The sequence below is a fragment of the Hippopotamus amphibius genome, chromosome 9 (assembly GCF_030028045.1).
Source record: "Hippopotamus amphibius kiboko isolate mHipAmp2 chromosome 9, mHipAmp2.hap2, whole genome shotgun sequence".
Lineage (NCBI taxonomy): Eukaryota > Metazoa > Chordata > Mammalia > Artiodactyla > Hippopotamidae > Hippopotamus > Hippopotamus amphibius.
Genome location: NC_080194.1, coordinates 39,464,123 through 39,479,891, shown reverse-complemented (window position 1 = coordinate 39,479,891; position 15,769 = coordinate 39,464,123). Strand labels below are relative to the sequence as shown.

General features: G+C 38.9%; 2 protein-coding genes across 2 annotated transcripts; both read left to right on the top strand.

Moving 5' to 3' along the window:
• Positions 1 to 5,120: 5,120 nt before the first annotated feature.
• LOC130860820 (olfactory receptor 51M1-like) lies at positions 5,121 to 6,098 on the top strand. Its single transcript, XM_057749380.1, has one exon. It carries the CDS (start codon positions 5,121 to 5,123, stop codon positions 6,096 to 6,098), a length of 978 nt encoding a protein of 325 aa, XP_057605363.1.
• Positions 6,099 to 14,806: 8,708 nt separating this feature from the next.
• On the top strand, positions 14,807 to 15,769 carry LOC130829396 (olfactory receptor 51M1-like). The gene has a single exon (XM_057695898.1). It carries the CDS (start codon positions 14,807 to 14,809, stop codon positions 15,767 to 15,769), a length of 963 nt encoding a protein of 320 aa, XP_057551881.1.

The window sequence follows — 15,769 nt, the reverse complement described above, 5'->3', positions numbered from 1 at the left end:
TTATAGACTATTTTAAGCATGGAATTTCATACTACCTGGTGTGTGTGTGTATGTATTAAAGTATTAAAAAACACATTGAAAATGATAAATAGGAAACTCTGGAAAAGAACTTTAGGGAAAAAAGGAAGTTAATTGAAGTGAGAAGTGTTACATGGGAGGCGTCAATTCTACCTGGAAAAAAATCTAAGGCAAATAGGCAAAATGTTAAAACATACACATTTACTCAGGCGATTATTATATCATCCTCTGTAGTTTACAATTGAGTTACTTCCTTCTGAAAAAATAAGTTCAAAGTGAAATTAAAAAAAAAAAAATATCCAGACTCTAAAAGTGGATAAAAGTGGAAAGCTTTTGTGTCTGTGTGGTGTCTTATGTGTGTGTGGGAAGCAATGTTAGCATCTCGGAGGTTAGGCTTGGGAGGCCCTAAGGAGTCCCAGAGACTGGTTCCATTATGAAATTTAATTGAAATCCACAGGGTAGGCCACACTATTGAGTAGCAATTCTGAGACTCAGAGTGCTCTTCTCCGTACTGAGTGGAAATTTGTTGTCTATGAATCCCACTGGTAGAATGGGGTATAAAGAAATAGGATTCAGCTTTAGATTAGAGTTGGAGTTCCATTTGTGCCACTTACTAGCAAATAGGTCACTAACATCTAAGTTTCCTTATCTTCAAAATTAGAAAATACATATAGATAATAACACAGTTGAAAATGTCTACCTTACTGGAATTTAAAATGCAAATTAATATATTAACATCTTGTTAATAATCAAATATTAAAGAAAATAATTAATCAAATCTGTGCTAATTAGTACTCAGTAAAAGAGGGATTTTCATACACTGCTGTGAAAACATAATTTGAATTGTCTTCTATAGAGAGCAAAATACATCAAAGGACTTAAAAGTATTCATATAGTGTGTCTCAGAAATACAACCTTAATAAAATTCTACCTTAATAAAGTAATTATAAATGGAAAATAAAGATTTTGGAATGTAAGCTCCTTGAGGACAAATATTTGTTTTCCTGTTTGGTCACAGAGCTAACTTCCAATACCTACCTCGGGGCTCAATAAATATTGTTGAAATAATAGATAAATTAATATTATGAGTTAGTTTTATTATTATTCATAATAATAAAAAGCTATATGGATCCCAAGTATCTAGGAAGAAAGTGTTACATAAATTATTGCATATTCATTTGATAAATTATTTGTTGCTCCTAAAAATTATATTTAAATACTTAGAAAACTATTTTCAGCATACTGTTAAGTAAAAAAGATTAAAAATCTGTATTTAACATACACTTGCTGGATAAAGCTGTAAAATATTTATATCCCTAGAAAAACTTACTATGCATAATTTTTGTTGCATTTCTCCATCTTTGCATTATCCCAATTTTTCAAAGAACACATTTCAGGTTTATAACCAATTAGAAAGTTTCTTCAGCAGATATCTGGAGTCAAAGCCTGGAGACTGACCTTATAAAGTTAGGGCACTGCAGCCTCAGGTAAACCCATGGAAGGAGAGAGGGATGAAGACCAAGGAGAAGAGAGTCATGACAGCTCCTGCCCACAGGGTCCCCAGCCCTGGGGACTGTTTGTTTGCTGTCAGCTTCTCCCAGGTGGAGCCTTGGTGTTTCACATGCACAAAGGAAGGAGGATAAATCCTTCCTAGACAGACACAGCCTGATGCCTCTTGGTAACACTGGTGCCATCCTGCCTACCTACTTCTTTTTTCAGTACAGATGACCTGGCTTCCCTTTTTTTAAATTATCGGTTGCTAGTAAGTCTCTACTGCTGTACTGAGCCAGATTTCAAGGGTGGTATATTAGGGAGTCAAATGAGAAGAAAGAGAGAAAATGTAGGGAGAGGGGAATGTAGAGGCATACAAGAAGGCAGTGATCCTGGAAGGAGGTGGTCTGAATTCTAATCCTGGCTCCTCTCCTAATACTGGAATGACCTTTAACAGGTGTATTCTCCACTCTGGGCCTTACTTAGCTTTTTCATTTGCAAAATAAAGTCTTGGAATCCAGGATCCTACAGAAGCTCTTTCACTTTTGATACTCAGTGTGTTTGCACAGACCCAGAGCCAGAGAAAGGATCTGGGCTTGCTATCCTCTAGAGAAAAGAAGTGACAATCTTCACTATTTTGTTACTCAGGCCAGAGAAAGGGCTTCCTCTCTCCTCCTGACCAGGGTTTCCATGGTCAGGCCAGGCCCTTCCGGGGTCCTATCTGGAAATAAGCCTCCAAATGCCATCAGAATGTCACACACCCTCTGGTCTCCACAGACTCCTCACTGGTGAGCTGGCTGGTACACACAGCCTCCCTTTTCCTCTCATCCACCAAAATGCCGTTCATTTAACGACACACATATTAAGTGCATTTTGTGTGCTAGACCAGTTAGCAAAGCAGAGAAGGTCCTGCCCTCAGTCTTTGCGTATTAATACAGACAGCCCCTATGACTTCCCCAGTAACTGGGATATGCCCTCCCCCCTTCACTGTCCTCTGCCACCCCAGGCACAAGAGGTATGTTGACAGGAGATTGACAAGTGTGGGAAGGTTCTCCCTGGTTCAAGAGTAAGGTGTCTGATCCATGTCCTTGTGCTTAGCTAAGGCTCCACCTGCATCTCTCCTATGCATAAGAAACAGTGGTCTCCACCTCTAATTCATTTTTTGAATAGAATATATTGAATTGAAATAGAAGAATATTTAGAACATACAGATAAGGTAGTGATCTAATTGCTCACTTCATAGTGCAAGTCTCTCTTTTCAGGAATTTCTTCTTTAGGTCTCACCTGCATCTCTTCTGCTATGAATATTGTAAGTAGATGGTCATCAGCCATGACTATGTGCTGAGACCCTGTTGGTCTCTTAACATAGAGAACAATCTTTCATTTCTAGGAGAAACTCACTGGAACTTCCCTTCCAGGAGGAACAATCCCAGCCCTGTCATGGTCTTTCTATAAAATTCTCATTTCCCCCAGATCTTTAGACTTATTCCAAAGTCAATGAAAACAGGACTCAACCCCAAACTCCAGACACAGCTAATCAGGACAAGAGGTAAGTACTCAATTCACACATTCACTTAACTTTTCATGCAAAACAGAGAGGTGGCCCCCATGTGTTAGACACTGCAGTGCGCCCCAGGGGTCCAAGAAGTGGGTAAAAATCATGTTATAAACACACACACACATATAAGGACTGCATATAATGAACAAGTAGTATATATTCCATTCACGATATATAAGATAAACTTATATATTAATATACATACATTTTACATTTTGCATTTTACATATATGTTTTATTAAACATATATTTATGCTTATATATACATCTACTTTTTATATATAAAGAATATCTATGTAGCTTATAAAGAATATATTATATAAAAAGTATAAGTAAATATGCTTATATATGTTGTTTATACTTATATGTATTTGTATTTATGTATACTTATGTATAACATTATTAGATACTATATATAATTATAAACAAATAAATATATGTGAAATATACAGGATGTATGTCTGTGCATTTACACTTTATCAGCGCTGCAGCAAGGGTACTATATGTACACAGAGAAAGATTTGCCTAACCCCACATATGGAAGTGAAGAGACATCTGTCAGAGGAGATTTTGTGTATATGGTCTTAAACATCACAGCAATGTTCACTGGCCAAAAAAGCAAGGGCAGTTTCTGTTAGGAAAGCAAGATATAAAACAAGACGAAGAGTAGAAACAAGAAACATATACATGAGGAATTGTAGAAAAAACGATATGGGCTTGTGGACTGAGGTAGAAAAAAGATGAATTTGGAAAGATGCCAAAGCAGGAAAGGTCTGAATAATGATGGAGGATTGCTTTGCATTAGGACTGCTCACTTTGGAATTAGATAGTGTAGTGATTAAAAACACACCTAAGCACTGACTGGTCCCACTTTGAATTTATGAACCTCAAATGTGCCTTCATCACTGCCTGAGTCCTCTATATTGTGCTTGTCTGCATGTTTGTTCTCTGTCTCTTCCTCTTGATCTCATGAACGCATGAACGCACTTTTTTTCCCCTGAGAACTGCTTTATTGATACTACATGGCTGTCCACTCAGGGGGTCCTGTGGAAAATATCTGGGAACTCTGTCTGTTCTGGCCCAGAAGCAGCCCTGGCCACAGCAGAGGGAATCAGAAATACTGCCAAGGGCATAGTCTTTCTGGGGGTGGGCTGGATGACTTTATTCCCAACCCCTCCTCTGAAAGTGCTCTGATCAGCTGTAACTTCCATGTTGCTCAATTCTTTGGTCACTTATCAGTCCTTATAACCCTGACCTCTTGGCAAAATTATATACAATTGATTAATCCCTCTTGAAACTCATACCAGATCATAATCTCCTGGTTTTATTCTAACTGGCATTTATTTCCCTCAATGGTATTTATTTCTTTCTCAGTGGAGTCTTTTCTTCTTCAACTCTAAATTTCAGACTTTTTCAGGGTCAGTGCTAGAAACTTCCCTCTACCCTCACTTTTTAGGTTTCCACATCTGGCCTGGGTACTAATACCTCTCAAACATATATCTCTTCCTGAACTTATTTCTGAGGTCCATATTTCTACTACTGGGTTAATGAAAACAACGAAATGAAAACCATGTAGTGGAAGTGGCTACAATTTAAATTTTTGACATATGTTTGGAATAACTATGAAACACCTAGATGCTAAGGCTATTGTTAGATATGTGAATGTGAAAAACAAAACAAGAGAAAATTTTAGGGTTATTTATTTCATATTTATCAACATAAGGATTTTAAATAAAGTCATGGAAGTGGTAATGCTGTTTGAGGAGGAAGAAATAAAGCATGGACAGAAACTTGTCAGAGATGAGAGTGGTTATATTTAAGGGCTGATCAATGAAGAGACGCCAGCAAAGGAGACTAAGGCATAAAAACCTGGTAAGGGTGGATCTTTCAAAGGAAGTTTCAATCAGGTAGTTGGGTGGTGGAAATGACAACAGTGAAGTAGCAGATACCAAAGATAAGGATCGTGATTCTACTTATGATGGTGGGAATGTTTGTAAAAGTGAAGAATTAATAACCAGAGGTGTCCGTTTATTTTCAGCTCAGCCCCTGAAGAATGCTGGCCCAATATCCCTTCAGTCCTCACATCATACCCTTGTCCAACCTCACGCAGTTCAGCCCCATGCTCTACCTCACTGGCTTTCCTGGATTGGAAACCATCGAGCACTGGATTTTCATCTTCTTTTTCCTTCTGTACCTCGTGGCCATCTCAGGCAACTGCTTCATCCTGATAATTATCAAGAGCAGCCCTCGCTTGCACACACCCATGTACTATCTACTCTCCTTTCTGGCCTTCACTGACCTGGGCCTGTCAGTGTCCACCTTGCCCACTACTATGGGAATCTTCTGGCTCCACTCCCATGGCATCTACTTTGGAGCCTGTCAAATCCAGATGTTCTGCATCCACTCGTTTTCCTTCATGGAGTCCTCAGTGCTCCTTGTCATGTCCTTTGACTGCTTTGTGGCCATCTGCTACCCCCTGAGGTACTCGGTCATCATCACGGGCCAGCAAGTGATCAGGGCAGGCCTGGTGGTCATCCTCCGGGGACCTATAGCCACCGTACCCATTGTTTTTCTTCTGAAGAGTTTTCCTTACTGTGGGTCTCAAGTCCTCTCCCATTCTTTCTGCCTACACCAGGAGGTGATACACTTGGCCTGCACAGACACCACCTTCAACAACTTGTATGGGCTGACGCTGGTGGTGTTCACTGTGATGCTGGACCTGGTGCTCATTGCACTGTCCTATGGGGTCATCCTGCACACAGTGGCAAGACTGGCCTCCAAAGAGGAGCGGCTTCGCACCTTCCAAACATGTACCTCACACCTCTGTGCTGTGCTGGTATTCTTTGTGCCCATGGTGGGCCTCTCCCTGATACACCGCTTTGGGAAGCATGCCCCGCTTGCTGTCCACCTTCTTATGGCCAATGTCTACCTGTTTGTTCCTCCCATGCTTAATCCAATCATATACAGTATTAAGACCAAGGAGATCCGCCATGCCATCAGCAAGCTCCTGGGTCTTAGAAAGGACTGTTGAGTCCTGAGGCTAAAACTTCCATTGAGTGCCCAGGAGAAGGTCCCAAATCAGGCCAGAGATTTATAGCATTTAGTACCAAATATACAGTCCATGTTTCCCAAGATTCTTATTCACTGCCTTAAATAAAATATAGATGAATTTCTTTCTTGAGTTATGTGTTAGGAATCCTGACTTTCTCTTGCTTAAATTATAATGTCTTCTTCTATATATGAGAACTAGATATGTTGGGAGCATCAAAAAATACTCAGAGGAAGATTCCTTTGAGTGTTGTGTAAAAACTAAAACTAAATGAAACTAAACAAAAACTTAAAAGGAGCAATAAATTAAAAAGCATCCAGAACAGAACCTAGCAAAGGACAGATAAATGTCAATTGTTTGGGTTCACGTCAGTAAACATACCTCCTTCCATGGCTCCTTGACACTGTTTCCCACTTCTCCATCTGCGCAAGACCTTACTCTTCAGTTCCTATCCTGGATAAGCCATATCCTTTGGACTCTTGAATCACGTTGAAAGAATCAGAACACCTGCACTCTTTCCTAAGGGCTCATTCAGGTTGAACTCATCCAAATCTTTCTGATGATGTGCTCTCTTCTGGCCTTGTTCACCTAGTAGGCATCCTTAACCCCACATGTGATTCTACTCCTCTCTAATTTTACCTTTCCTGTGGATTTACTGACAGTAACTGAAACCAGTGCTTGCTTTTAGGCACTCTAGTTGTGAGATCTTGCACAATAACCTGAAATGCAATAAAGCGCCAATGAAGGAAACTACCACAAATATGTCTAAGTCATAATTCCATTGCTCAAGAGACTGTGAACCTAAAATTGGGAGAGAAGATTGCTCCTACCATTGACTAAACAAAATTCATGTTGGAATCTTAGCATTGGGGTTGCTTTGTCATGGACATTTTCAAGGCAGGTCCTCTCTCCAAAACCAGAGCAAGTGTTCCATGTGCCTGCTCCCTAAGAATTCATCATTTCCTATTTTAACATTTGTTACATAATAATGGACTCTTCTGTGTTTTATTTCAGTTTCTTTTTCAGTATCTTCACAATACATTGTTAAATTAAGTTCCTTAGCAGGATTATGCATGTCTTGTTCAGCAGTGAGTCTCCATAAATGCAATGATTGCCACTTAATAGATACTCAATGAATAAATACTAAATAAATTCCTGGACATGTAAATACATAAAGTGAGATTCAAAGCTAAGAAAGCTAAGAAAGAGAATGTCTCTTCTTTTCTAGGGAAACGTTCCATCTTCACACCCAGAAATCCCAAGAAGACTTTTTCTGATGGCACCCATACAAGAGGTTCACCATCTTTTTCCTAGTTCTACTTTGTTTGGGCCCATGAACCCTCAAGCCCCTTCTGCCACAGATTAAAATTGCAGTGACAAGGAAGTTCTCCCAGAGAACTGCTCTTCACAGGTCAGGGGCATGGAACACCTTGCAAGAATGTGATTTACTACTCTTCCTGCCTGATTCAGGACCCAGGAGAAAACTTGCTGAGTCTGTTTAATCAACTCCGTTCTCTCTTTTTTACCATGGACTTAGGCATTTAGGAGTTCCTGGGCCCTGAATAGCTATATCCCTGCCTCCACACAAGGCAACTTTCCTTGCCTCTGTGTTCTAGCTTCCCCTGATCTCTTTCCTTAGCCAGTACATAATCTGAGAGGATGTATTAGGATGATACACAGATGGCTGATATGTGATAAAATGGTTTCTGATCCAAATTTTGTGTTTTTTTCTATATGCCTGGTCAAAATAAGAGGAGAGGTGGTGGTAGCAGTTGGTGTTGGTGGTGATTTAGAACAGAAACTGGTCTATATATTCAGAACATGTACATGAAGAGGTGTAAGATGGGGGTGAAGGCAGCCTCACTGTGCAGTCCTGGAGCTGTCATAGTCTTGTGCCAACTCATGGTCTTGCTCAGACAACAAAGGGAGACCTGAGTGCCACAAAACAAACAAACAATCAAAAAACACCTGGTGGAGTTAGAAGCATCAGACACCATTGTAACCTTCTAGATTTTCCAATATTCCTAATTTATATTTTGGTCCCTGTTTTTTTAGTTTCTGGTTGTCTAGGATCTAGGCATCTTTTGATCTCCATATCTCTTGAATCTTGATGAAAGATGACACTTCTTCCACAAATATAATTTTTATAATAATAAACTAACAAAATAAAACAGAACTATAAGATATTTAAGAATAAATTTAACAAAAGATGAACACGTTTTCTGTGACAATGTCATTGAAATGAAAACAAATAGGCATAATTAAGTGGAGAGAAATATCTTCTTAATGAATAGGAAGATTCATGATTTTTATTTAATATGTCTATTTATTCAGAATTAACCTATAAATCAATCTACTTCTAAGCAAAATTCCAACTGATTATCCTGTTCAACTTAATAGGTGATTCTAAAATTCATATGATAGTGCAAAAAGCCAAAGATAGCCATGATAATTTAAAAATAAACAGTGAATGAGGGCACCCCCCAACAAATTCAGAGAGTTTCTGCAAAGCTGTAACACATTGAACAGTGTAGTCTTGTGCAGAATTAAATACATAAGGAGGAAAGAATAGAAATTCCAGACACAGACTCATAGATATAATGATACTTAAAAGAGGGAATATTAAAACAATTTGGAAAGACTGGATTATTCAGCATAGTGCCAATCAAATTGGATATCCATATGAAAAATAAAAATTTACCTTTACTGTAGAGTACACACAAAAACGTATTCAATTAAAGACACGAATGTTGAAAGGAAAACTTGAAAATGTTTGAAAGAAATACAGAAGGATGAAGAGATAGATAGATAGCTAGGTAGGTAGATAGATAGCTAGGTAGTAAAACTACTATAAAACAGAAGACATGAAGAAACAGAGACAATGATAGTCACAGACTAAGAGGTGACATTTACAATGTATATCTATGAGCAACTGAGGTTTAAAGTCCAAAATAGCTGAAGAATATCGTTACTAAAAAAATAAAATAAAATAAAAGACAGAATCGAAATGAAACTGAACAATGCTCAAAAGAGAAAAACAAATGTGCCAATGGAGATCTGAAAACCCATTTATCTTCTCTAGAAATTTGGAAAACACAAAATAAATAACAAAGAGATACCATATTTCACCAATAAAAATAGCAAAAATGAAATAAGCCTGATAATACCAAATGTTGATGCTGTTGTGGAACAAAGATTCATAACCTGGTGGCCAATGTAGATTGGTGCAAACTATGCAGATCTATTTGGGAATATCTATTAGAGGTGAAAGATGTACCCACTTTATGATATAGCTACTACTGACTTTTATCTAAATGTTCACACCTCTTGTGCAAGGATATATGTACAAGAATGTTTACTGCTGCTCTGTTTGTAAGAGTGAACATTGAAAACAACCTAGTCGTCCATCAACAGGAGAAAAGACAAGTGAAAGTAAATAGACAAGTAAATTAATATATACCAATGAACTTTAATATAAACCTTTATTCATGATACAAAATGAATAAATCATAAATACAAAGTATTGACCAAAAATAAAGTGCAAATACATATATATGTTACAACTTTTATAGACTATTTTAAGCATGGAATTTCATACTACCTGGTGTGTGTGTGTATGTATTAAAGTATTAAAAAACACATTGAAAATGATAAATAGGAAACTCTGGAAAAGAACTTTAGGGAAAAAAGGAAGTTAATTGAAGTGAGAAGTGTTACATGGGAGGCGTCAATTCTACCTGGAAAAAAATCTAAGGCAAATAGGCAAAATGTTAAAACATACACATTTACTCAGGCGATTATTATATCATCCTCTGTAGTTTACAATTGAGTTATTTCCTTCTGAAAAAATAAGTTCAAAGTGAAATTAAAAAAAAAAAAATATCCAGACTCTAAAAGTGGATAAAAGTGGAAAGCTTTTGTGTCTGTGTGGTGTCTTATGTGTGTGTGGGGAGCAATGTTAGCATCTCGGAGGTTAGGCTTGGGAGGCCCTAAGGAGTCCCAGAGACTGGTTCCATTATGAAATTTAATTGAAATCCACAGGGTAGGCCACACTATTGAGTAGCAATTCTGAGACTCAGAGTGCTCTTCTCCGTACTGAGTGGAAATTTGTTGTCTATGAATCCCACTGGTAGAATGGGGTATAAAGAAATAGGATTCAGCTTTAGATTAGAGTTGGAGTTCCATTTGTGCCACTTACTAGCAAATAGGTCACTAACATCTAAGTTTCCTTATCTTCAAAATTAGAAAATACATATAGATAATAACACAGTTGAAAATGTCTACCTTACTGGAATTTAAAATGCAAATTAATATATTAACATCTTGTTAATAATCAAATATTGAAGAAAATAATTAATCAAGATCTGTGCTAATTAGTACTCAGTAAAAGAGGGATTTTCATACACTGCTGTGAAAACGTAATTTGAATTGTCTTCTATAGAGAGCAAAATACATCAAAGGACTTAAAAGTATTCATATAGTGTGTCTCAGAAATACAACCTTAATAAAATTCTACCTTAATAAAGTAATTATAAATGGAAAATAAAGATTTTGGAATGTAAGCTCCTTGAGGACAAATATTTGTTTTCCTGTTTGGTCACAGAGCTAACTTCAATACCTACCTCGGGGCTCAATAAATATTGTTGAAATAATAGATAAATTAATATTATGAGTTAGTTTTATTATTATTCATAATAATAAAAAGCTATATGGATCCCAAGTATCTAGGAAGAAAGTGTTACATAAATTATTGCATATTCATTTGATAAATTATTTGTTGCTCCTAAAAATTATATTTAAATACTTAGAAAACTATTTTCAGCATACTGTTAAGTAAAAAAGATTAAAAATCTGTATTTAACATACACTTGCTGGATAAAGCTGTAAAATATTTATATCCCTAGAAAAACTTACTATGCATAATTTTTGTTGCATTTCTCCATCTTTGCATTATCCCAATTTTTCAAAGAACACATTTCAGGTTTATAACCTATAAGAAAGTTTCTTCAGCAGATATCTGGAGTCAAAGCCTGGAGACTGACCTTATAAAGTTAGGGCACTGCAGCCTCAGGTAAACCCATGGAAGGAGACAGGGATGAAGACCAAGGAGAAGAGAGTCATGACAGCTCCTGCCCACAGGGTCCCCAGCCCTGGGGACTCTTTGTTTGCTGTCAGCTTCTCCCAGGTGGAGCCTTGGTGTTTCACATGCACAAAGGAAGGAGGATAAATCCTTCCTAGACAGACACAGCCTGATGCCTCTTGGTAACACTGGTGCCATCCTGCCTACCCACTTCTTTTTTCAGTACAGATGACCTGGCTTCCCTTTTTTAAAATTATCAGTTGCTAGTAAGTCTCTATTGCTGTACTGAGCCAGATTTCAAGGGTGGTGTATTAGGGAGTCAAATGAGAAGAAAGAGAGAAAATGTAGGGAGAGGGGAATGTAGAGGCATACAAGAAGGCAGTGATCCTGGAAGGAGGTGGTCTGAATTCTAATCCTGGCTCCTCTCCTAATACTGGAATGACCTTTAACAGGTGTATTCTCCACTCTGGGCCTTACTTAGCTTTTTCATTTGCAAAATAAAGTCTTGGAATCCAGGATCCTACAGAAGCTCTTTCACTTTTGATACTCAGTGTGTTTGCACAGACCCAGAGCCAGAGAAAGGATCTGGGCTTGCTATCCTCTAGAGAAAAGAAGTGACCATCTTCACTATTTTGTTACTCAGGCCAGAGAAAGAGCTTCCTCTCTCCTCCTGACCAGGGTTTCCATGGTCAGGCCAGGCCCTTCCGGGGTCCTATCTGGAAATAAGCCTCCAAATGCCATCAGAATGTCACACACCCTCTGGTCTCCACAGACTCCTCACTGGTGAGCTGGCTGGTACACACAGCCTCCCTTTTCCTCTCATCCACCAAAATGCCGTTCATTTAACGACACACATATTAAGTGCATTTTGTGTGCTAGACCAGTTAGCAAAGCAGAGAAGGTCCTGCCCTCAGTCTTTGCGTATTAATACAGACAGCCCCTGTGACTTCCCCAGTAACTGGGATATGCCCTCCCCCGTTCACTGTCCTCTGCCACCCTAGGCACAAGAGGTATGTTGACAGGAGATTGACAAGTGTGGGAAGGTTCTCCCTGGTTCAAGAGTAAGGTGTCTGATCCACGTCCTTGTGCTTAGCTAAGGCTCCACCTGCATCTCTCCTATGCATAAGAAACAGTGGTCTCCACCTCTAATTCATTTTTTGAATAGAATATATTGAATTGAAATAGAAGAATATTTAGAACATACAGATAAGGTAGTGATCTAATTGCTCACTTCATAGTGCAAGTCTCTCTTTTCAGGAATTTCCTCTTTAGGTCTCACCTGCATCTCTTCTGCTATGAATATTGTAAGTAGATGGTCATCAGCCATGACTATGTGCTGAGACCCTGTTGGTCTCTTAACATAGAGAACAATCTTTCATTTCTAGGAGAAACTCACTGGAACTTCCCTTCCAGGAGGAACAATCCCAGCCCTGTCATGGTCTTTCTATAAAATTCTCATTTCCCCCAGATCTTTAGACTTATTCCAAAGTCAATGAAAACAGGACTCAACCCCAAACTCCAGACACAGCTAATCAGGACAAGAGGTAAGTACTCAATTCACACATTCACTTAACTTTTCATGCAAAACAGAGAGGTGGCCCCCATGTGTTAGACACTGCAGTGCGCCCCAGGGGTCCAAGAAGTGGGTAAAAATCATGTTATAAACACACACACACATATAAGGACTGTATATAATGAACAAGTAGTATATATTCCATTCACGATATATAAGATAAACTTATATATTAATATACATACATTTTACATTTTGCATTTTACATATATGTTTTATTATACATACATTTATGCTTATATATACATCTACTTTTTATGCATATATAAAGAATATCTATGTAGCTTATAAAGAATATATTATATAAAAAGTATAAGTAAATATGCTTATATATGTTGTTTATACTTATATGTATTTGTATTTATGTATACTTATGTATAACATTATTAGATACTATATATAATTATAAACAAATAAATATATGTGAAATATACAGGATGTATGTCTGTGCATTTACACTTTATCAGCGCTGCAGCAAGGGTACTATATGTACACAGAGAAAGATTTGCCTAACCCCACATATGGAAGTGAAGAGACATCTGTCAGAGGAGATTTTGTGTATATGGTCTTAAACATCACAGCAATGTTCACTGGCCAAAAAAGCAAGGGCAGTTTCTGTTAGGAAAGCAAGATATAAAACAAGACGAAGAGTAGAAACAAGAAACATATACATGAGGAATTGTAGAAAAAACGATATGGGCTTGTGGACTGAGGTAGAAAAAAGATGAATTTGGAAAGATGCCAAAGCAGGAAAGGTCTGAGTAATGACGGAGGATTGCTTTGCATTAGGACTGCTCACTTTGGAATTAGATAGTGTAGTGATTAAAAACACACCTAAGCACTGACTGGTCCCACTTTGAACTTATGAACCTCAAATGTGCCTTCATCACTGCCTGAGTCCTCTATATTGTGCTTGTCTGCATGTTTGTTCTCTGTCTCTTCCTCTTGATCTCATGAACGCATGAACGCACTTTTTTTCCCCTGAGAACTGCTTTATTGATACTACATGGCTGTCCACTCAGGGGGTCCTGTGGAAAATACCTGGGAACTCTGTCTGTTCTGGCCCAGAAGCAGCCCTGGCCACAGCAGAGGGAATCAGAAATACTGCCAAGGGCATAGTCTTTCTGGGGGTGGGCTGGATGACTTTATTCCCAACCCCTCCTCTGAAAGTGCTCTGACCAGCTGTAACTTCCATGTTGCTCAATTCTTTGGTCACTTATCAGTCCTTATAACCCTGACCCCTTGGCAAAATTATATACAATTGATTAATCCCTCTTGAAACTCATACCAGATCATAATCTCCTGGTTTTATTCTAACTGGCATTTATTTCCCTCAATGGTATTTATTTCTTTCTCAGTGGAGTCTTTTCTTCTTCAACTCTAAATTTCAGACTTTTGCAGGGTCAGTGCTAGAAACTTCCCTCTACCCTCACTTTTTAGGTTTCCACATCTGGCCTGTGTACTAATACCTCTCAAACATATATCTCTTCCTGAACTTATTTCTGAGGTCCATATTTCTACTACTGGGTTAATGAAAACAACGAAATGAAAACCATGTAGTGGAAGTGGCTACAATTTAAATTTTTGACATATGTTTGGAATAACTATGAAACACCTAGATGCTCAGGCTATTGTTAGATATGTGAATGTGAAAATCAAAACAAGAGAAAATTTTAGGGTTATTTATTTCATATTTATCAACATAAGTATTTTAAATAAAGTCATGGAAGTGGTAACGTTGTGTGAGAAGGAAGAAATAAAGCATGGACAGAAACTTGTCAGAGATGAGAGTGGTTATATTTAAGGGCTGATCAATGAAGAGATGCCAGCAAAGGAGACTAAGGCATAAAAACCTGGTGAGGATGGTACTTTCAAAGGGAGTTTCAATCAGGTAGTTGGGTGGTGGAAATGACAACAGTGAAGTAGCAGATACCAAAGATAAGAATCGTCATTCTACTTATGATGGTGGGAATGTTTGTAAAAGTGAAGAATTAATAACCAAAAGTGTCCGTTTATTTTCAGCTCAGCCCCTGAAGAATGCTGGCCCAACATCCCCTCAGTCCTCACATCATACCCTTGTCCAACCTCACGCAGTTCAGCCCCATGCTCTACCTCACTGGCTTTCCTGGATTGGAAACCATCGAGCACTGGATTTTCATCTTCTTTTTCCTTCTGTACCTCGTGGCCATCTCAGGCAACTGCTTCATCCTGATAATTATCAAGAGCAGCCCTCGCTTGCACACACCCATGTACTATCTACTCTCCTTTCTGGCCTTCACTGACCTGGGCCTGTCAGTGTCCACCTTGCCCACTACTATGGGAATCTTCTGGTTCCACTCCCATGGCATCTACTTTGGAGCCTGTCAAATCCAGATGTTCTGCATCCACTCGTTTTCCTTCATGGAGTCCTCAGTGCTCCTTGTCATGTCCTTTGACCGCTTTGTGGCCATCTGCTACCCCCTGAGGTACTCGGTCATCATCACGGGCCAGCGAGTGATCAGGGCAGGCCTGATGGTCATCCTCCGGGGACCTGTGGCCCTTGTTCCCATTGTTCTGCTCCTGAAGAGTTTTCCTTACTGTGGGTCTCGAGTCCTCTCCCATTCTTTCTGCCTACACCAGGAGGTGATACACTTGGCCTGCACAGACACCACCTTCAACAACTTGTATGGGCTGACGCTGGTGGTGTTCACTGTGATGCTGGACCTGGTGCTCATTGCACTGTCCTATGGGGTCATCCTGCACACAGTGGCAAGACTGGCCTCCAAAGAGGAGCGGCTTCGCACCTTCCAAACATGTACCTCACACCTCTGTGCTGTGCTGGTATTCTTTGTGCCCATGATGGGGCTGTCCTTGGTTCACCGCTTTGGGAAGCATGCCCCACTTGCTGTCCACCTTCTTATGGCCAATGTCTACCTGTTTGTTCCTAGCATGCTTAATCCAATCATATACAGTATTAAGACCAAGGAGATCCACCATGCCATCAGCAAATTCCTGGGTTAA